Below are 23,539 nucleotides of genomic sequence, written 5' to 3'. Positions count from 1 at the left end.
TACTACAATCTTGATTTCTGTTTTGATTTGCTTATTTGAATTAAAGAAATCAGTTTAAAATACAATTTTGTGGACTGGAATGTAATGTAATGGCATGAGGTTATTCTGTAGAATACTGGCTCTTGTTCAACTTGGTGTCCATCAGGACCCCCAGGTCCTTTTCTGTTAACCCTGTTTTCCACCCAGGTGGCCCTCAGCATTCCTTGGTACTGGGGCTGTTCCTCTCCAGATAGAGGACTTTGCACTTCCCCTTATTGAACACCTGAAGGTGGTTAGGTGGTGTTTTTTTGTTGTTGTTTTTTGTTTTTGTTTTGTTTTGTTTTGTTTTGTCAGCCTATTTCCTGCACCCCTCTACTCAGCACTGATGAAGCCACATCTGGAGTATTGTGTCCAGTTTCTGGCTTCCCAGTACAAGAGAGACATGGACATACTGGAGAGAGTCCAACAAAAGAAAACTAACATGATGAAGGGAGTGGAAGATCTCTCCTGTGATGAAAGGCTGACAGAGCCGGGACTATTCAGCCTGGAGAAGAGAAGGCTTCATAGGGGATCACATCAATGTGCATAAATACCTGAAAGGAGGGTGCAAAGAGGATGGAGCCACACTCTTTTCAATGGTGCACAGTGACAGGACCTGAGACAATGTTATGATCTAAAGGGTTACCTGACCTGTAGGTGCAGAGATAGTAACAGTGATAGGACTGCATAATGTGGAAGGATGTGAAGGCTTTATTTTCTAAAAGTTCTTTTTATTACAGATTACCGCATATTGCCACCAGCGAGTATACTATGATTAATATGGCGGGTATATATAGAGACACAAGCAATAGATATTACCAGGAAAGCAAATATATTTGCAGTAGATATTGAAGGAGTAGCACTAATTAATTGTAGCAGGAATTAGAAGTAGTAGAAAAGCAATTAGAGGTAATGAAAATCAGTAATAGAGCAGCAAATATAGGTTGGTATTATAGGTTCAACAAACTTATCAATACTAGAGCAATGAATATACTTAGCAAGGACTGCACGCATCAATAGTATAACAATGATACTTTATAAGAATGATACTTAGGACAACCAGGTGATCAAGCACAGTCAGAATGGGTTTATCAAAGGCAGGTCATGCTTGACGAACCTGATCTCCTTCTACAACAACATGACACGCCCAGTGGATGAAGGAAAGGCTGTGGATGTGGTCTACCTAGACTTCAGTAAAGCCTTTGACGCTGTTTGCCACAGCATTCTCCTGAAGAAGCTGGCTGCTCAAGGACTAGAAGTGTGTAAGCTTCCTTGGATTAAAAACTGTCTGGGTGGCTGTACTGCAATTATGTGGCAAGGTTTTGGTAGTGGGGGGCTGCAGGGGTCCACTCTGTGAGAAATGTCCAGAAGCTGTCCCGTGTTAGAGAAGAGCCAGTTTCAGCTGACTCCAAGGGGACCCACCACTGGCCAGTGCTGAGCCAAGGAGCAATGGTGGTTGTGTCTCTGGGAGGGCAGATTTAAGAAAAGGAAAAAAAAGTGCTGCACCACAGCAGCTGGGAGAGAGGAATGAGAGACAGCCCTGCAGACACCAAGGTCAGTGCAGAAGGAGGGCAGGAGGTGCTCCAGGCACTGGAGCAGAAGTTCCCCTGTGGCCTGTGGAGAGGGCCCTGGTGAAGCAGGCTGTCCCCCTGCAGCCCATGGGTCCCACACGGAGCAGATCTCCACGCTGCAGCCCGTGGAGGAGCCCCCGGTGGAGCAGGTGGATGTGGCCTGGAGGAGGCTGCGGCCCATGGAGAGCCCCCACAGGAGCAGGCCCCGGGCCGGAGCTGCAGCCCGTGGAGAGGAGCCCACGCAGGAGCAGGTGGAAGGGGCTTGGAGGTAGTTACTGGTCTGTAGCCAGATGAATATAAGCCAGCAGTGTGCTCAGGTGGCCAAGAAGGCCAACAGCATCCTGGTTTGTATCAGAAACACTGGCCAGCAGGACTAGGGAAGTGATTGTTCCTCTGTACTTGGCTGTGGTAAGGCCACACCTTGAATACTGTGTTCAGTTTTGGGCTCCTCACTACAAGAAAGACTTGAAACCTTGGACCATATCCAGAGAAGGGCTACAAAGCTGGTGAAGGGGCTAGAAAACAAGTCTTATAAGAAGTGGCTGAGGGAGCTGGGTTGTTTAGCCTAGAGAAAAGGAGGCTTAGGGGAGAGCTTATCATGATGTACCTTAAAGGAGGCTATAGCGAGGTGGGGATCGGGCTCTTCTCCCAAGCACCAAGTGATCAGATGAAGGGAAATAGCTTTGAGTTGTGTCAGGGGACGTTTAGGTTGGATATTAGGAGAAATTTCTTTACTGAAAGGGTTGCGCGGCACTGGAATGGGCTGCCCATGGAAGTGGTTAATTCACCATCCATGGAGGTCTTCAAGAAATGTGTAGATGTAGAATTTATTAGCATGGTTTAGTGGTGGACCTTAGTATGAGGTTAAACATCAGAATAGATGATCTTAGAGGTCTTCTCCAACCCGAATGATTCTGTTTCTATGATTTATCGTATCATTGTATCTACCAAGCCTATACTTATGACAGGTTATACTTAACCATACTATACTTATGACAGATTATGTGTATATATATATATATATGTAATAAAATGACCACTACCAAGTGCTGCATCAAGTGGATCCCAGAAATGGGGGACAAACCAACGTCAAAGGGCCTAATTAAGAAAACCAAGCTCAGAACAGGACCAGTAAAGAATGACTTCAGAAAAGGCCAACCCCTAGGAGTGGGACCAGAAAGGTAACCAATAAAAAAACAGACTGAAAGTCACTTCGAGGTTGATCTGCATCACAGGGTTTGGAGCATCCTAGAGCTTAACCATTAGTCTAACATAGCATTGCAGAGTTAAGAGTGGAACCAGTGTTCTAGTAAAGTTTCAGCCTATTTAACAGAGAGATGTGCAGCACAGGAAGTTTCTTAGAGAAGCTCCATTTTGCATAGAAATCAGGCCATTTTTATATTATACGGACCTAAGAGTGTGTAGAACAATACCACTTTAAGTAGCCAATAGATGCTGTTAATTTCTGTTTTTCTTCTGTGAGAGCCAATAGATGATGCTTTTATATTTTCTCAGACAATATTTTTATTTTTCTGGACTATTTTCAATTCTATCAGCTTGAACAACCAATAGCAGTTGCAGATTCCCACTTTCTCAGGGATATAACAGCCTGTTATCTTCTTGCATTCCACTTGCTAGTATGGTATTCACTGAACATCTTTCACACCTTGTATGTTTTTAAAACCCATAATCTGAGAAAGATAAACATATTCAGTAGAGTACAATTTCTAGATGTTTCAAAGTGTACAGGACTTATGCTTCCAAATCAGTTAGGGACTTCAGAAAAAACTAACAAACAAACCCTACATTCTTCCTTATAATAATGGTAGACTAGTTTGGCCAAGGTTCCCCAAAATACTTTTGCCTTGAATAATACATTTTATTCATTACAAACATTCCAATGTATTGGCAATAGTTTAGGTAAATAGAAAACTATTCTGTAGCAAAGCAATTAAAACTTTTTTTTTTTTAAATGCAAAGGTGAAATGTTTCTTGCCATGTCTGTATATGTTACTAAATCTACACTGTTATTGCAACCATATCCATAAAGTACAGTTGTTAACTTCCATCATAACAGCACTTCAACTATATAGGGCCACTACAGAGGTAAAACCTCTCCAGTGATACTTACTCCCAGTTGGTACCACAGGTAGGTTCTGCTCAGTCATTTTCTTCTTAGGCACGGAGCTCCCAGCCCCAGTCCTGTCATTTCTTTTGCCCTAGCTTGTCTTTTGTCAAGGCCAGTTCTGCTAACAGTTCTAACCAATGGGGTGTTGTTTTTTTTTGTTGTTGTTATGTTTTTTTTTGTGCACTGAACAGTAATGTCTGTGCAATGTCGTTGCAAGATCCCTGAGCTAGCTGGTAAACCTGTATAGCAGTATAGCACAGGGCTATGCAAAGTGCCATATAAAAACAAGTTGAGGTCCCCAGATCAGAGCAGGTAATAGCTGCCCTCCTAATATTGATATGGATAGCTAATAGCACGCAAAGTTACTTAAGTTAGCAAATCTTACTTTAAAATGAATAAATAAACCCACCATGGCATATCTAGTCTATAAATTTCTTTAGATTAATTTTTTGTGGAACATGTTCCAGTAGGAATTTTGAAAACAAGGAATGCTAGAAATAAGTCAGCACACATATATGTTCCTATTCTATTGACCTGGCCAACGTAAAAATCAACTACGTATCCATCCATATTACAGATGTTTCAGGAAACCATGAACAGAAAGGACAGAGACCTCAGTGACTTTAGGACTGGGATATTTTTTCTGGAGATGGAGAATGCTGGTTCTTGATTTAAATAAAATAGGCTATATCAAAAAGGAGAAGAAAGGATTCAATTTTTTTCTTCCTTTGGAATATAGAATTCAAGTTTTTGTTGTTGTGTTGTTTGGAGAAGAATCCTGAGCTGATGCTGCAACTCCTAAATTTAACATTGTTGGACCTTAAACAAAATAAATAGCATGTGGATACTTAGGTGCTTTAGAATGAGTTCTGTTATATGCAGCACAGAGACAGCAGAAGTGCCTCAAAGTACCTAGAACAGAATACATGGGCTGATAGACCTGTGGTTTCAGTCTGCTCTGTCTAATAGCCTGGGGGACAATATTTATGGTTTGAAAGTCTGCCTTGGAGATAACACTTATTCTGTCTTTTAAGTCAAGAAAGAGAAATGGTCCTTTCTTTTAAAAGGCAACTCAGCCTCTGTGGAGATCTTCTGTGGGGTTCTGTAGGCAAAGTTATATTTAATCTTTTGGATCACAGAATGCTTTGCAACCTGGAAAGATGAAAATGTACATTTAGCCTACATGCATTTTCATCATCTGCATTTCAGTAGAAAAGTTTCAGTCATCTTTGCATGTTATGGCATGAAAACTCTAGTATGTGACTGTACTTCTAAAACCATGGATATTAATTTCTTTGTCCAGAGAAATGTGCATTCTTTTCAGAGATAGCAGTTAATAAAATACTTCTCCAAGCATCTTTGTTTTGAGTCCTAGATTCTAGAATTTCATGGAAGATAAACTCCTGGTATGGAACAGTCTTTTTGCGAAGCATTCTTTGTACCCTGCGTGACTAAGTGTGCAACAAGTTGGCATTGTAAGTTCCTGAAAAGTAACTAAACTGTACATGAATTCATGATGTGTCCTCAGCAATTTTTTTATGCTCTTCTATAACAGCTGTCAAGTTCTATGGGAAATGAGATCCCTAAACAAAAGTAAAGTCAATGCATATATGTCTGATCTGAAAATGAATAATGATAGACATTAGTACATGGCTGTAACTAAACCTAAAATATGCTATGACTTGCAATATGAATTTCACTTTTCTGATATAAACCACTTCATTCACTGACATTTTTTAAGAGTGAATATTGTTGTATGAGCAATAGTTTTTCATAAATCTTGCCTGGGTTCTGTTAAGTAGCCATTGGATAGCTTCCAGCCATCTGGCTAGCACCTTAGCTTCAGTGAAGGCATAATTCAGTGTGACTATGGGAGAATAACTAGTCAGGAATAGAAGTATTAAACATTTTGAGCATTGTGGAAGACAGAGAGTTTGGAAATTTAGTAAAGCACATATCTTTCTGTGAACAAGAAAATATTTTGACATAAGTAAACTTACCAACCTTTTTTCTTTTCCTGTCTGGAATCCCATGGCTGTTCTTCAGCAAAGACTTTTTATTTTAAGTTACTAGTTGTGGAAGAGCTCATTACATATATGGTATTAAAGATGTTCATATATGGTATTAAAGATGTTCATCAGTTTGGGAGATATTCTCATTGCCTACTAACGATAAGTTCTAAAGGAGTAGAAGCCTTCTATTTTTACTAGACTGTTCTAGTATTAAAAAAAAAAATATTTCACGGGAGTGGAATGGAGCTTAGCCTATTGTAGAGGGGATTTAGTTTGCAGACAACATCGAGAGTATTCTTTAAAAGTGTTAAAATTCATTCATTCATGATAATAAATTTTATAAAAACATTCTCAGAATTCTTAACCTGAAAGACAGTGAGTAAGCAGTGCCACTTAGTGTCCTGCTTAGTAAGGAAAAAGATCCTTGGTTTTTATAGAATCATTTAGACCTTACGCTCGTCAAGACCAACCATCCACCTAACACTACAAGTCCACTGCTAAACCATATCCCTAAGCACCATACCACACATATCTTAAATACTTCAAGGGATGATGACTCCAACAGCTCTCTGGGCAGCCTGTTCTAATACCTAACCACTCTGTCTGTGAAGAAATTTTTCCATGTATCTAATCAAAACCTCCACTGGCACAACTTGAGGCCATTGCCTCACATCGTACCACTTGTCACCTGAGAAAAAGAGACTGACTTAGTCCTCACTGCAACCTCCTTTCGGGTTGTTATAGAGAGTGATGAGGTATACCTATATTACAGAGAGGAGGCCTCAGCCTCTAGCCTAAACAGACTCAGTTCCCTCAGATGCTCCTCATAAGTCTTGTTTTCGAGTCCCTTCACCAGTTTTGTTGATTTCCTCTGCACATGTTCGAGCAACTCAATATCCTTGTAGTGAGTGACCCAAGAGTGAACACAGTACTTAGGGTGTGGTATCACCAGTGCTGCATGCAAAGGGACAATCACATCCCTCGTCCTGATGGCCTCACTATTTCTGATACAAGCCAGGATGCCACTGGCCTTCTTGGCCATCTGGGCACACTGCTGGCTCATGGTCAGCTGGCTGTTGAACAACACCCCCAGGTCCTTTTCTGCTGAGCAACATTTTGATATAAGGTAAAAGAAAATGTGTGCTCTTCAGTTTGCTTTCTTTGCTGGTGCGCTTCAGTTTTGCTTTATTTTATTAATTTATTTTTGTTGTTTGTTTGTTATGTATGTAAAAACAACAAAAATACATTCAAAAAGTTTTTAATTTAGTAGCATGTATTTTTGTAGCAAAAAGAAAGGCTTTCCAAGCACATTTCAACCTTAAACTCTTAATTTACCCGAATAAACACTACAAGCATCTGAACGCTTTATTACTAAACAAAAGCAAAAGGAACAATGATGTTTTCAAGGGTTCTGTTTACAGACATTGCAAGAAACTGTCAGGCAGCTGGAATGGGAGGCCAGAACAAGAGATGTGCAAAGATAATTTTTGGCCACTCAATAAAATTCTTTTCATGGTTGATGTAATTCTCTCTCTCTCTGGGTGAAACTGTCAGTGCAGCTCTAATTCTGACCTGCTATTTCACAGTAGGTTTCACAGCCTATGAGGACTGTAGGTCCAGCTTGCAGGTGGCAGAATAGATTTCTTCCGAGGCATATAGAGCCTTCGTTTTGAACACCAAGTTATGCTCAGAAAGAGAAACTAGATGATTCTAGAAGCCATCTGTTCTAATATCCCTGCTCAAAGCAAAGCAAACTAGAACAGGATGCTCACATCATTGTCCAGCTGGCTTTTGAGTATCTGCAAGGGTGGGGACTCCACATCCTGCTTTCATTTTCTAGAAAATGTTCTACATTTTCAATAAAAATGCTACTAGCATGCTCAAGGGATGTAAAAGGAGTAGCAGCCTAACGTGTATTAGAAACATTTGAGACCAGAGGAGAGAGACTTCATGCAAGGAAGAGCAATTAGAAGAGTCACGTTACGCAGTGATGCGGAGAGAGGACCAAGCTGAGACAGAAATCCAACAAAGCTTAGCAGAATCACTACCGGGCCTATACTGGGAGTTTGTGTATCAGATGTATTGACTATACATGCATGCATTTCTTTGAATTATTCATTAACTTTTCCTATGTCATTTTCAAAGGACATTTTGTTATTTTTATTTTCCAATTATTATTTTTTTCAGATTCTTCTAACATTTTAGTATCTGAATCCTCTTCCACGAATTTCTGTTTTGATTTTTCTGCTTACAAAAGATTAGACTCAAAAAAAAGGACTACACCATTGAAACACTTAACTTTTAGGTATTGTGCTCATCTTCATATTCTAATGCTGTTTTCACCTTAGCCTAAGTGCTACAGACTTCCATACCAAGCAGTTCAATAATTTCAAGCATAAATGTTAGTAAGAACTTGGGAAGGAATTCACCTTAGTTAACTTTAAAGGCATAAAGATTAGTCATCTAGGTTGACTTTTTAAGTAGCTATTTCTCTTCACTGACAGCAAAATGAGCCTAGCTCAGGTTTAGATAGCAACTACATCATACAAACCCTAGTATCCAATATTAGGTTTCTAAGGAGACAGCTGTATTATTTTGTTCTTTGCAGAAAACCAAAACCTAAGAATTAATGTTTTATTTTAAATTCAAATTTTCCTCCTATTTTAAAGCATGTGTTTTACATGATTTGTCATCTCTTTATATGTTCAGTGGTTGACTTGTTTCTTGAAGTCTGTTTATATGGTCATCCAGTGCTTTCCCAAACCATTTTGCCCTGCAACTAGTTCCCAAGATGGCTGTTTGCATTCTCATCTCTCTCCTAAAGATACCAGCTGACAGTAATAAAACATAAATAATAATATCACTATTTGTCTTTTATATACATCCACAGGTTCTTCATAACTTGCAAAAAAAAAAAAAAGACTATGATAAAGCATGTGACCTTTCTAATCACTGTGACCAGCATTCATCCTGTGCCATTATTGGTAGATGCTCTTTATCCTCAGTTGCCAAAGTCTCTTCCAAGTCTCTTAAGTGGAAAATATTTGAAATGTTTTTCTTCTCTGGATGGAACTACCAAAAGCTTATGCATAAGAGTTTTTATGCCATCCCAGAATCTCATTTACTGTATTCTCCTGGGCATAATTCACATCGTAGTATTCAACAGGGACCTTCTCTAATTCTGCAGTAGTGCCATATTTCTGCACATAAAAAGTGTTAGTCATTTATTTTAACAGTTTAAGGTTGAAGATGTCTGCGCTCATGTTAAATTGCAAGTGCATGGTTTGATATTGAATTCCTACCTTACTTTGTAAGATTTAACCTTATACCTTGTGCATATATTATGAATTTTCTACAACAGAAGAGGAGTTAATGTCTTTATATGTTTGATGTCTGTGGGTGTAAAAAGTACAACTGCACCCATTAGCATTTAATTTCCTCCAAATGCCTGCTGTTAAAGATCCCTTAGGATTTTGTTTAATTTGTAAGTGAAAGCTGCTAGCCATTCTGCTTTCCCTGTGTCTGTCCTCCATACCAGAGTTCAATTAAACATCCCCCTATGGTTTCCTTCACCTGCAAAAACAAAACAAATGTACTAACAGAAAAGGGACCTGCATTTGAACTACACAGGTTCATGCTGGCTAGGTGGATATATATGCAAGTGGTTAGCCAAACTGTCATTCCTCACCCTTGCCTCCAGTGAAAATAAATCTCCTCTATTTACTTTCACTCATCCAAACCAACATTTTTCTGTTGATTATAACAGATAAGTGTTTCTTCTTTGAGTGTTGGAAGGTCACAGTCAAATCTTTTTCTTTTGTATTTTTCAATTGCTTTCTTTATAAATAGACATTTTCAGCATGGAATTACAGAATGTTCACAGATTAGCCTTTTGTATCTCAGATGCTGAGACACAAGTAAAAGTTGTAAAAAATGACAAAAAGAAAAAAAAGACAAAAAGTACATACCACAAAAACAGAGGTGTTTTAAGTGCCAAAATTTGTGACCAAAATTAAGCAAGAAAAGATATATCATAAATACATTTTAAAAGTAGAGAGCTTTATTGTATAACAGCAAATTATAATTCTGCAGGTAACAAAGTAAGAGAGCTTCTTCAGTTAAAAAAGAATCTTATTAAGCCAATAAAAAGCCAATAAAACTTATAGGTTGATTGAAAATATGTCTGTATGAACTCATATGCCATGTAGCACTTCTATTATGTACACTGTCAATCCCCCAAATCACTGAAAGATATACAATTGCTTACAACCCCAGGTATTTTTTCCCTCTAATTGTGCTACTGTCACACCCAGCATTTTAAAGTTTGAGTCCAGCAGGTCTACAAGTGTTTTCAAGAGCAGAAATATGTATGTAATACATAGAAAAAAAAGAAGAAAGGGAGAACGTATATTAAAAATGTAACAGAATCATAGAGTCAATGAATGGTTTGGGTTGGAAGAGACCTTAAAGATCATCTAATTCCAACCACTCTGCCGTGGGCACTGATCCCAAGATGGACCCCAAGGGACACCACTCTTCACTGGTCTCCACCTGGACATAGAACCATTGAATGCAGCTCTCTGGGTGTGGCCCTCCAGCCAATTTCTTATCCACTGAATGAATGGTCCACTTTTCATATCTCTTCAATTTAAAGACCAGGATGTCATTGGGGACTATGTAAAAGGCCTTGCAGAAGTCTAGGTAGATGACATCAGTTGGTCTTCCCTTGTCAACTGAGGCAGTCACTCCATCATAGAAGGCCACCAATTGGTCAGGCACAATTTGCCCATGGTGAAGCCATACTGGCTGTCACAGATCACTTCCTTGTCTTGCATGTGCTTTGACATTTCTTCCAGAGGATCTTTTCCATATCTTGCCAGGTACAGAGGTGAGGCTCACCGGTATGTAGTTCCATAGGTCTTCCTTTCGACCCTTTTTAAAAATGATAGTGATGTTTTCCTTTTTCCAGTCACCAGGAACTTTGCCTGACTGTCAAGACTTTTCAAATATGATGGAGATTGGCTTGGCAACTCCATCAGCCAATTCCCTAAAGACCCTGAGATGCATGTCATCAGGCCCCATAGACTTGTACCTGTTTAATTTCGTTAGGTGGTCTTGATCCAGCTCTTTGCTAACAGTGGGAGGTATTATTCATCTACAGGTTCAGGGACTCAAGAGAGGTGGGAAGCCTGACTGGCAGTGAAGACTGAGGCAAAGAAGTTGTTGAGTGCCTCAGCCATCTCCATGTCTGTTGTTACCAGTTCTCCTCTTTCATTTATCAAGGAGGCAAACACTCCTTGGCCTTTCTTTTCTGGCCACCTATAGAACCCCTTCCTGTTATTCTTTGCATCCCTTGCCAAGCTCAGTTCCATCTGTGCCTGGGCTTTCCTGATCCCATCCCTGCATATAAAGATGGCATCCCAGTATTCTTCCCAGGCCACACGTCCCTGCTTCCACTGCCTGTGTATTTTCTTCTTACACCTCAGTATGAACAGCAGGTCATTGCTCAGCCATGCTGTTTTCCTGCCTGTCTTGCCTGATTTCGTAAACATGGAGATGGAGAGCTCTTGCACTCTAAGGAGTGTCCTTAAAGAGTTACCTTCTCTAATCAGTTCCTCTGTCTCTAAGGACAGTGTCCCAGGGATCTCATCGCATTTAAACAGCTGGAATTTTGCTTTAAACAGATGGAATTTTGCTCCTCAGAAGTTCAAGGTCCTGACTTTGCTCTTTGCCAGGCCTTTATCCCTCGAGATCGTGAACTCAGCCAGGGCATGGACATGGCAGTTCAGATTGCCTCCAGTCATAACCTCTTTAATGCGATCATCCACACTGGGGAGCACCAGGTCCAGTAACATTTCTCTAGTTGTTTTGTCTAACACCTGAACCAGGAACTTATCCTCAATGCATCCTAGGAGTCTCCTGGATTGCTCACATCCTGCTGTGCAGCTTTCCCAGCATACATCTGGGTGGTTGAAATCCCCCATCAGGATTAGAACATGCAAGCACGATGCTTCTTACAGCTGAAGCAAGGAGGCCTTGTCAACAGGCTCCCCTTGGTCAGGTGGCATGTAGTAGACTGCAGCCTGTAGTAGACTGCAACCACAAGGTGTCCTTTGTTGGTCTGGTCCTTAACTTTTACCCACAAGTTCTCAATCTGTCTGTGGCTGTTTCTCAGAGGCATCTCTTTGCAATCTATCCATTTCTTAACATAGAGGGCAACACCTCCACCCTTCCTTCCCTGCCTATTTCTTCTGTAAAGCTTGTAGCCCTCAATTCCAGTGTTCCAGTTGTCTGATTCATCCTACCATGTTTCTGTGCTAGCAATTAGGTCACAGTTTTCTAGTAGCACCATGGTTTCCAAGTCCTCCTGCTTGTTTCCCATCCTGTGTGCGCTGGTGTAGAGGCACTTCAGCTGGGCTATTGGCCCCATCACCTTTTTAGAGGAGCCCTCCCTAATTACTTTGGGACAATTCACAGGTGTATCTTGTTGCTCCTAAAGTGTTGCTGTTCCCTGGTTCTTTTCTGTCACTCAGAGGTACACCCCCTTCTTCTGCTGAACATAGCTTAAAGCTCTGCTAATAAGTTCAGCTTGCTGCCCAGAATGCTCTTGTTCCACCTGGTGTGTCCCATCTGGTGTCCAATATGAAATTGGACTTGTTATGATAGTCTGAGATTGAACTTGGGCATTTTTTATGATTTACACTGACAATATGATTTCTTTTCTGAGAAGTTTTAGCCTGAAGGATTAACATTTGCCAAAGTCATGAATACTAGAAAAACATGATAAAAAATCAAACAGAATGTGTAAGAGGTGATGAGGCCAAAACTTACTTTGATAATATTTGAGTAGGTATAACCCAGATACCTAAACAGAATAAACTTCTTTGCTTTGGGAATATGTAGACTGTAATGAATGCTACATATGCCACTGCATATATATTTGCCTCCTGTCTTAAAGTTCATTCATTCTGTCAGGCTAAATGACAAATATTTTTTTACCCTGTGAACATATCTTCTTATTTTCCCTGGAAAATCCTTAAAAGATAATCTTTTCCTTGATCTGAAGGATTTACAAAGCAAAATTTCAATAAATATTTGTCTGCCAACAGGCTAATGAAATCTAGATGCTAAGTTGAATTATTGAACTGATATACAAATGCTACACTATGTAAATAAGAATGGACTTTTTTTTGTTTCTTTTTTAATGTATAAAATGTAAAGATGTAATGTATGACAAAATGTCAATCCAAGACTTCCACTACTAAAGAGAGAAAGTTTGAGAAAAGTGAAGCATTTTTTCTGATGAACTAGCTATACACTTTTGGATTTCCCATAGTTCTTTATTCTGACACATAATGTAGACACTCAGCATAGCTTCATCTTGTCTAAGCTTGCTGGTTGGAAAGTTCTGTGTATAGCATGAGCTAGTCATCTAGACTCCTGTATAATTAGTGGTGAGAAACAGGCATTATCAGGAGACCATTTGTTTTGTTGTAATACAGATATTGTGAACTGCTTTTGCAGGAGCCTTCCAAAATACTAGGAGGCATAGCTGGTACACTGTATGGTTGTGCTGCCTTGACAGGCTGGAGAAATAGATTGACATTGGAGAAATGGATGGACTTTCATGAAGTTCAGCAAAGGGAAAGACAAAGTCCTTTGCATGCTAGAAGCAGACGGGCTAGAAGGCCCGTAGAAGGCAGAAAAAAACTTGGTGTCTTGGACATAAGTTGAACATGAAACAGCAATGCGTCCTTGCAGCAAAGGCAAACAAGCCTCCTTACTGCATTAGGAAGAGGGTTGGTTGCCAGCAGGTCAGGGGAGGGGATTCTTCCCCTCTACTCAGCACTGGTGAGGCCACGCCTGGAGTCCTATCTCCAGTTCTGGACTCCACAATCCAAGAGAGCCATAGGAATACCAGAGGAAGTTCAAGAAAGTGTCTTGAAAATGATGAAGGGATTGGAAAAAAAAAAATCTCAAAAAAATCTCATATGAAAAGAAGATGAGAGAGGTGGAAAAGCTTGGAAAAGTCAAGGCTAGGGGTTATTATTAGTATGTGCTACCTGATGTGGGAGTAGTAAAGAGTCGGTCTCCTAGTGACAGAAGAATGCTTAGTGCACAGAACAGAGGAGGCAACGTGCACAAAATAAAATACAGGAAATACTATTTAAATGAAAGGAATTAAAGTTTTTTTTTTCTTTTTTTTTCTTTTTTTCTTTTTTTCTTTAAGAGTGGTCAAACACTATAACAGCTTGTCCAGAGGCATTATGGAGTCTCCATCCTTGGCTATATATTTAAAACCTAACTGGACAAGGTACTGAACAACCTGTTTTAGTAGGTCCTACTTTTAGCAGGGAGTTGGCCCAGGCCATTGCAGAGGCCCCTTTCAACCAAACTAATTCTGTGATTCTGTGAAAACTCTACAAGCAGACAAAACTAAACACTTTTTAGTATCTCGTGATGAGATAACATTCTCCCTCAAAGGCTAAGCTGTTGAATTTACTTACCAAAAGTTTACTAGTAAGTAAAACAAAGTGTAATATATGATTTATGTTAATAATACACAATTTATACAATATATACAAAATCCGTATATAAACTTTTTTTTGTCTGGGCCAAGAATTTTGCAGCAGTTGTCATGACCAAAATTGGCAGGATTTCTTGCTACTTCTCCAAAGCTGAGTGGACCGCTCCCTGGACTGTCTTGGTTTTTAGTTGAATAAGAGTACCTACAGTAAATAACACTATTCAGTGCTCAGAAATTTATGCAAGCAAGGATTTTGTGGCATTGGTATGCATACAGCTTGTCAAGGTATATATCAACTTGTCTTTATTTCTGACATAAAAGAATAAAAGATAAGATCTCAACAGCATGAGGCACAGCATAATGAAAGCTTGTGTACCTTCCCAAGTTTGGTCAAAATATGAATACGGAAAACCTTTATACTCTTAATTGTACACTTTAGAAAAATTATTCTGTAAGGTATTTAGATTTTATTTATTTATTTATTTTTCTCAGGGATAACTTTTCTGTAGCATACAGTATTCTGTATTTGTCGAGGTTCAAATCAGTAATTATAGTTTTAAACAAATATTTATATCTATTAGTTCGGAAAACATTTTACCGTTGTCAAAGAGAACATATCTTCATCTTTCAAGTTCCAATCCCATATTTTTCATATGACTATAACTGTAGTGATAAATTCATGCCTATGTTTATCTGCATGGGAAAAAATAGGATTTTTATGACTCACTGGTTTAGTAGAAACACATTTAATCTTAAATCAACAATAGAGATATAGATGTATTTAGAAAGTACAGGGAGCAGCTTGATATGTAATGTATGCAGCTCAGTTATTGGATTTAATGTTATCTACTCAGAGAAGTCATTGATACTTTTAAGTGTAGAATTTCTATTTGTCTAAAAATCCCATACAAACTTAAACTTACTGAACACTAAAGATCTCTATAGGACATCCTTCAGAGAGATTTTATTTTACATAGTTTTACTTAGGTAGTTCTAAGAGAATATTCCCATAAACATTAATATATTCATTGTATTTTTCTTGTAGTATACTTTTAGTATATATGAAAATTCCACCTCACTGAACACTGCCTTTACAATGAGTTCTTAACTATACAACATACTGGGGGTATATTGCAGAAATAGCAAGGGGAAAATTAGAAAGTCTTATTTACATAGATCATGTCACCCCTCAGCATTCTGAATTTATGCAAGGGATTTTCTAGCTCTTACATATATATTAATAAGTTATCTTCTGGAGTATTGTGACAATATTATGATTGTAAAGTGTGCCTCAAAAAGAGTAGTCAGTGTTTATTAAGATGTAATCTAAGAAAGAATCGGAGTGTTTGGGCTAACAAAAAGAAAGTTAAGTAGAAATATGAGACCTCAGGTCTATAAAAATATTATTGTAAAGAGGAAAATAAATATTTGTTCTTTATTGCCATGATGGATGGGACAAAAAATAATAAGGTATGATTCATATGAGGAAGGGTCATATTACACATTACGAAGAACTTAGTGCTGAAGATAATGCAGGTCTCAAAAAAGACTCTGTGCAAGAGGTTCAGCTCTGTAGGCCTAAACAACCGGTAATGGTGCATTTCATGTGTATCATTATATTGTAGTATCATTATTCATAGTGCATAGATCTTCATAGGAGAAGTTATAATGTTATAATTTGGAATACTACTAAAAATCCTCCTGTCATCCTGTCATGTATATTGGCATTTTATATATATATATATATATATATATATATGCATATATATACATATATATATTTGCATACGTTTTACAAGAGAATTTTGGTTTTCAAAATAAGGTGCCTACAAATAAAAACTGTCTGGAATGTATGTGGAATTTATATTAGAATAATTTAATAGTGCCCTATTCTTTTATATTGAAAATAAAACTTGTATTCTCTACAGTCTACAAAAAATGTTTTACCTGTAAAATATGTACAATATCCTAAATTGTAATATGCAATAAATATAGTTACTGGCTTGTAAACATGTTGATCACCTTGCACTGGTCTTTGAATTTTCAAGTTCCTCCTTGCATTCCTGTTTCGAAGATTCTCTTTTCCTTTTCAGTTATTCATTATAGGGTGAGGAAAGAAAGGCAGAAATAACCTGCAGACTGGGCCCCACTGATATGTCACTGAGAACAGTTAGTTACTTAATTAAGAAGACATGATGTCTGGCATAAATACAGAACTACAGCTACTATGAAGCAGAAATGCTGGTATATCTCCCGTGATTTGTTACTGCTTCTCATCTCTGTATATGACACAAAAGGAAATGTATGTTGTATGTTGTTTCTTTTAATAAAAAAATGGACTTGAGGAAGCATCTGCTAGATAAATTTTTATATTTGGGATACCTTATCATCCTGAAGATAGTGATATTTAATTTCATGGGCAAAACGTTTGTACTTCCGTTTTACTCATTAGAAATTTAAGTAGACAGAAAAGGAACTTATGAAAAATTCTGAGTTTTGCTCACTGTCTTCATGTTAATGATTTAGCAGTTATAATACTCCACTAGAATTGTCTCAGGCCAGACCATTATTTCAGTTTCTTGAAACTGTCTTTTCAATCAGACAAATTAAATATGACCTGACCCACTATCTGCTGAATTCACTAGTTGCTGAAGTGAGCAGCCATTTTATAACCGTTTGATATCACTGAAAAAGATTCTATGCAGCATTGGTGAGAAAAGTTTCTACCAATGTAGATTGTTGGGAGGGCTGTATTTTTCCTTTTTCACTTTCAAATAGTCTTATCATACTGCTAGTCTTCTTGATTGGAAGAATCCACCTATCCCTAATTATTCTGCAGTCACTTCTCTAGTGCTGGATCTCAGAATGACTTATCAATAGAGTTATTTTAATGCAAATTATTTTGTTTTTCCGTCACTTTCATTATATGTTTAGTTCCCCTGTTTATTCACCATATTTAGCTTCTTCTGAAGCTCCTCATTATCAGTGGTTTTGGCTTAATGAGTTGTTGAAAAGTTGATGAAATATGTAACTACTAAATATTTTGCTATCTCCAAGTTTAATAGTTTTACACACTAACACACAATACTTTTTAAACCTTGTATTGGTTAATCTCAAACACTTATAATGATTATTACATCTCTTTTTATGTTAATAAAATTAGCTGTTTCGACTTTTAAAAACAATATTGAAATTATTCAAAGTACAAATATCCCTTGTGCTTTTCAAACAAATTTAGAAGCATGTGCAAAGTCTAAAGGAGACATATGCAGCTAGTTCAATACTACATTTTAGAAAGAAAGCTTGTTAATCTGTTTAGTAACTTAATTTTTGTAACATATGAACATAATCTTAGGTGTAAGAAAATGTGTTTGTATATAGAAAGACAATTTTAGCCATTAATAATGTTAAATGTCCTTCTGTCTCTACACATTTAGCCAAAGAGCAATTGCCTATTTCAACCATAATAATAAAAATAATTTTCATGAAGAATGATTTTTCTTTTCCTTATGAGTAAAGTGCAGATATCCCTGTATTTCAAAGATGGAAAATATCATTTTTTCTTCCAGATACATTGTACTTGTTTCAGCTGGGGCAGAGTTGATTTTCTTCCCAGTAGCTGGTATGGTGCTGTGGTGTGGATATAGAATGAGAATAAGGCTGATAACACGCTGATGTTTTAGTTGTTGCAGAGCAGTGCTTACACAGAGTCAAGGACTTTTCAGCTTCTCATGCTGCCCTACCAGCGAGGAGACTGGGGGTGCAAAAGAAAATGGGAGGGGGGAGAACCAGGACAGCTGGCCCAAACTGGCCAAAGGGATATTCCATTATATACGTCATCATGCTGAACAACTAATATTGTTGCTGAACAACTAACTGGGGGGCGGGGGGAGGAAACACCGCTGCTCAGGGACGGTCTTGGCATCTGTCAGCAGGTGGTGAGCAATTGCATTGTGTATCACTTGCTTTGTACATTCTAGTATCATCATCATCATTATTTTCCTTTCCTTTTCTGTCCTATTCAACTGTCTTTATCCTAACCCACAAACTTGTACTTTTTTTTTTTTTCTCCTTTTTTTCTCCCAATTCCCCATCCCACTGTGGGTGGAGGAGTAGAGTGAGCAAATAGCTGTGTGGTGCTTAGCTGCCTCCTGGGTTAAACCACAACATACACAACTAGAATCAACTAGATCCTGAATACCTGGGCAACATACACTTGCTCTACTTCTGTATACTAGAAAATAATCACTGCTCTTTGTTGAATCTTTTTTTTTCAGCCAGAACTGAATAGTTCAAAATTGCTAATGAAGTCTGACCTTATCTAATTAAATGTAATAGAGTTAAGTGATTTCATCACATTTATTTTATTTTCTCTTCCTAGTACAAAGGAATTTTTTTTCCAACAATTAAATTTAACTGAGTGATTCTATGGATTAGTGCCTTTTTTGTTTGTTTTTAATTTTTAGGTATAGTACAACATATAAACATAGTACAAAAAGACAGAATCTTATTAGGTAATTGGTGCATGGTTAAAATAATTTGAATAATTTAGGTAATTTTTAAGCATTACTTTCTTTTGTAAGGTGGTATAATTAATTATCTTTTTTTTTTTTTAATAAATATTTTCTTTGATTTTTCTCCAGTGACAAAACATACTGAAACACTGGGGAAAGAATTGCTAATGAAATGTAGTCAGTACAATGCAGTTGTTAAAACTGTGGTCTTTTGGTAAATTTTTACAAAACAAATGAAAATTGCCACTTCCATTTCCTGTACGTGTGGTTTTAGGGTGTTGTGGCTTTTTGATGGACTCTGACTACAGGTTTTCTACAGTTGGATAATTTATTCATTAAGTGATCCAACAAATCTATAGCACTGGTGCAACTGCCTGGTTGCAGATAGATCTGAGGGGAGGAATGCATTCTTTTTGTAAAAAAAGAAGTGTTAATGGACATGCTATAAATATTAATATATCTGATTACTTATTTTGTTCCCTTACTCCCCACCCCAATTCAATTAATGATCTAATGAGATGTCAGTGTAATACAAGGTTGTCCATTTCAGTTTGGAACAAACCATGATGATTCTACCCGAAAAAGAAAAAAACAATAACGACAAACAAACAAAAATAGATGTCTGCTAGAGAGGGATTCCTAGATGATACATGCTTATATACACAGAGAATGAAATTATAAGGCTTTTAAGGGACCATAAGAATTAGACTTTAACATCAAGTGCATTCATTACCTACAGTATTAAGGCTTTATATAAAAAAGATGATGGCTTAGTGGTGGAAATACTTGCCTGGAATTCAGGAAACATGGGTTACTAAAGTTAAAATTCACAGTGGCATAGGACTGGTGAGACTAAATGTGTCTTTACAGTGTCTGTACAGTTTAGACACTCAAATCGAGGCATCTTCTCAAATCCATTCCTAATTTATTTCTCTATATATTCTTAAACTGTAGATTTTGGATGGACTTGATCCTCACAGTAAATGCTGTTATTTGCAATTTGATAGCAATCCTTAAAGCACACCTAAGTATCGAGACCACTCAGAAGGATGTCCTTTTAGATATACCTCTCTTCAGCATTTCTCTGTAACTGATTTCTGTGGCACAGAATGTCTTTTGTGATCTCCAACCTCTACAGCAAACCGAGTCATGCATGTCTGGGTAGAAGTCATAGAATTCAGTATAAGAGTGCTTAAGACTCTTTATGGATCTTTATGAACATTGAGGCCAGGATGACTAATATTTCATTAGTACTTATAGACATCAGTAACTCCCTGGTTATCGTCCCATTCTAGTAATGTTTAGGTGGTTATAGAATCTCACTGGGTCTAAATTTAGGGTTTCTAACATTTAGACAGAGCTTCCTTTTTCCTATCCTTTTCTTCTGTTACTTACACATATTTTATGCTCTTTGAGGAAGGAACTTTACAGATTATGTACTTTACTTTTATGTTTGGAACATAACATAGAGTTCCAGTTTTGATATCTGAGGAGGTCTACCTTCAGAAAAAAAAAAAAAGAAAGAAAAAAAGGAATTTAAAATATGACTTATTTTGTTTCACCTCTTTCTACCTTTGATAGAATTATAATGCAGTAACTATGCATGCTGTTTGGCTTGCTGTTGCTGAAATTTCTGTTTCATACTTCTATCCCAAGAAACTGGGAATAAAATAATAAAAACTTAATAAAAATAAAATAAAAATAATAAAACTTACCACACAGACTGTAAGTTAGCATTATTAGCAATATACATTATACACCATGGAATGCTGTAGAATAAGCCTTTTTAATACCACCAGTTGATAGGTGCACCGATGCAATTAAAGCATCGCTGAGTACTGCACACCCTGTACTCCACAGGTCAAAATAAGTCTGCATTTCACAGAGCTTCCTACCAGCCTGGTCTCTGCCACTTTATGTAATGCTTCACTGATAGCTAACCCAGGTCCTACAATGGGGTATGTTTTTCTTCTCAGTGAACATTTATCAGTTTTAATAACACTAACAGGAGTTTAGAGTATGCTTTTGAAAGAATCTTTTTGTTGTGTGTTTTTAATAAGAACAGTTTGTTTACTCTTCTGAGTGGAAAAACAAATAGAGGTAGATTATTATGTCATTAGGAGGAGGTATTTCACAGTGTTTTTTATGTTGCTCTTAATGAATCATTGAAGGCTGAAGGTCACTGACCCTGTGCCTCAACTGGCAATTAAGAATTGTAATAACTGTCTAACTATGCCCTGTTATGCTTCCCATACAATAAGTCTTAAGTCTTCATTTTGTTCTTTGCCATCTATACAGAAACTGTGATTTTCTTTTAAAATTAGATTATTTATTTTTTATTGGACTAGACTTTAAAGACAAATAAAAACAGTACTCAGTTATGCCCAAGTCTGTAATGTGCCTTACTTATTTTTTTTTCACAGTAACACAGTCTTTAAGAGGAAAAAATATATATATATCTATATTTTTTTTTTTTGCTGCAAGTAAGGCCTCTAAAAGAAGCATGCTGTTTAGAAGAGGTCTCTGCAGAAAAATGAAATATCCTGAGGTAAAAACATGCACATGATATGATTCACTGAGTTTGGTATGAGATGGTAGATTTATAGGAGCATCATTCTGTCTTTGAGTTTACAGAGACTACTACAGTTCTTAAAGAGGAAAAAAACAAACAAACAAAAAACATGAAGTTGCCAGTTCTGAGAGCAAAGAGGGATTCTGCACATTACACAAATGTTCTTTTAAATTGATAGACTCTTTGTTCTCTCTAGTCATGAAGAAGGGAGTTTTACTTCCTTCCCCAGTCTCATTTGCTTTCAGAAATTGATATGATGATTTCAGGCCTGTGTGTAGCAATATGCATTGAGACAGGTGCAGGAGCTACCACCTTAAAATATATAAATATGTATTTTATTTTATTTTTTTCCCAGTATACTTTCAGGTTATTTCAACAAACTGAAAATGCAAAAATCTAAAATAAAACTAGAATTCTGCTTTTTATTGATAAACTCAACTTTTAATTTTACTTTAGGACTATGCAGACAACAGTTTTGCTGTAGATCTACAGCTGCAGCATGTTGACTGGTGGGAGTGATGGCAAAAACTCCTTTATATGTTCAACTTCACAAGCTGTTGGTAACAGCAAGTGATATATATATTGTACAGGAATAGACCGGATTTTTTGTTACACAGCAAGTCAGTGCAAAAGAAGAAATAGCTGTTGTTAAAGGCCACCTGTAGATGTAGCTGGAAATTGGGGAAGGAACACATATTTTTTGAAAATTTATTATCCACTTATGAAAGTGCACACCACTACTGAGTGCAAAATCAAAAGATGTGTTGAAGAAAGTTTTTTCTAACGCTGAAGACATGAGCTGCATGTCTGTTGTTTTGCTAGCATAAAATTATGCTCAGTGATGGAAAGTGCTGAAGAAGTACTGGAAGTATTTGCCATTGCTGAATTTCCAAGCTGACAGTTAAAAACATCTGATAAATGAAGATGCTTGACTTAACTACTTAATTTTGTGGTTTCTCATAGATGTAAGTTAAAATTCTAAATTCTGATATAAATATATATATATATATATACACAGAAATTTTCTAAGAAGAAGGCTGAACTAGATAGAGTTTGATGTCTGGACTGAAAATGTTGAATATATGTATACATATATATATATATATCTTTTTTTCAGATTGGAGAAATTCAAGATTAGGTCATAGTTTAAGTCTCATTTTAAACAACCAGGGACTCTGGAATTTGGTATGCATCCAGTGTGAATGGGAAAGTTTGAAAGTAGTGTACATGACTGAATTTTTCTCTAGTCTGAAGAGCATACACTGTATTAGCATGGAGATATACATATAACCCCCAAAATATGTAATCTGATTTATTTTTAATTCAAGTGTTTTTTTTTTTTCTACAGATTCGTTTCCCTTTGTCTGTTTCATCTACCAATTTTCTTTAATCGCAGAAAAGTACAGATATGTCTATATTAAGGAAATATTTTTACTAAAATCTAAATGGCTAAAAAGCACAGGTCCAATTGACTTTCAGTAGAACTTAAAGTCCCATAGTCTGATTTTAAAAATTCCATTTAATATTTTTTTCTTTTTTTCTTTTTTTTTTAATGTTTGTCCAAATTTTTCATTTTAGAATAAAATGTCAAAAGCAGTCAGTGGGAGAGTCATTACTGAGTTCAGGAGAGTAAAAGAAACTATCTTTGAAAATTCCACTTCTAAGCTAATAAATAATTTTGTAGTATTGTAGACATTGTTAATTGGTTTTGCCAGTCACAACAGCAAAGCTAGCTGGTGGGTCTTCAATATATGTCTCATAGCTCAAAGATCTGCTTTTTCAAGGAAATCAAGGAGAACATACAGGGCACATGAAAGAAGAGGTGAGCCTACACCATTGCTGCAGGAGCATAAAACTGTCTAAATCAATTTTATATGAAATTAGCTGGCATGCTGGAAGCCATCCATCCTTATTAGTATGATGCTCTGTCTCAGCTAATATACTTTGCTTATCAGCGGTATATTTATTTTGCCTGAAGCACTGTACTAGCATAGCTGTGTTGCTTTCAGCACCTGAGACAGCTTGCTCAGATCTTGGGCCAGTGCCTATGCATACGTGTCCAAAATTCTAGTACATTATAAGACTAGATCAATTTCACTTACCTTTAAATATTTTACCAAAACACCTAAATCAGGAATGGTCCTTCCTATACTGTCTCTGTAATTAGGCAAATACAGTTGCCTATTCAGGGAGGAAG

At 37.2% G+C, this 23,539-nt stretch overlaps 1 protein-coding gene across 35 annotated transcripts in view; it reads left to right on the top strand.

Annotated features, from left to right (window-relative positions):
• Positions 1-23,539, top strand: part of GPC5 (glypican 5) — a 765,123-nt gene that overhangs the window by 347,685 nt on the left and 393,899 nt on the right. The window contains exon 7 of one of the 35 annotated variants that reach the window (XR_013945423.1): positions 334-1,738. The exons of 31 other annotated variants lie outside the window; for them this stretch is intronic. Coding sequence is in view for 3 of the 4 variants with exons in the window: in XM_080577246.1 (XP_080433372.1) it covers positions 334-459 (126 nt within the window). In the remaining variant the exon portion in view is untranslated. 3 more of the 35 variants (XM_080577267.1, XM_080577252.1, XM_080577246.1) reach the window with 3 other exon arrangements.

Source organism: Anser brachyrhynchus (genome assembly GCF_964034855.1).
Source record: "Anser brachyrhynchus genome assembly, chromosome: 1".
Classification (NCBI taxonomy): Eukaryota; Metazoa; Chordata; class Aves; order Anseriformes; family Anatidae; genus Anser; species Anser brachyrhynchus.
This window is presented reverse-complemented; position numbering and strand designations above follow the sequence as displayed.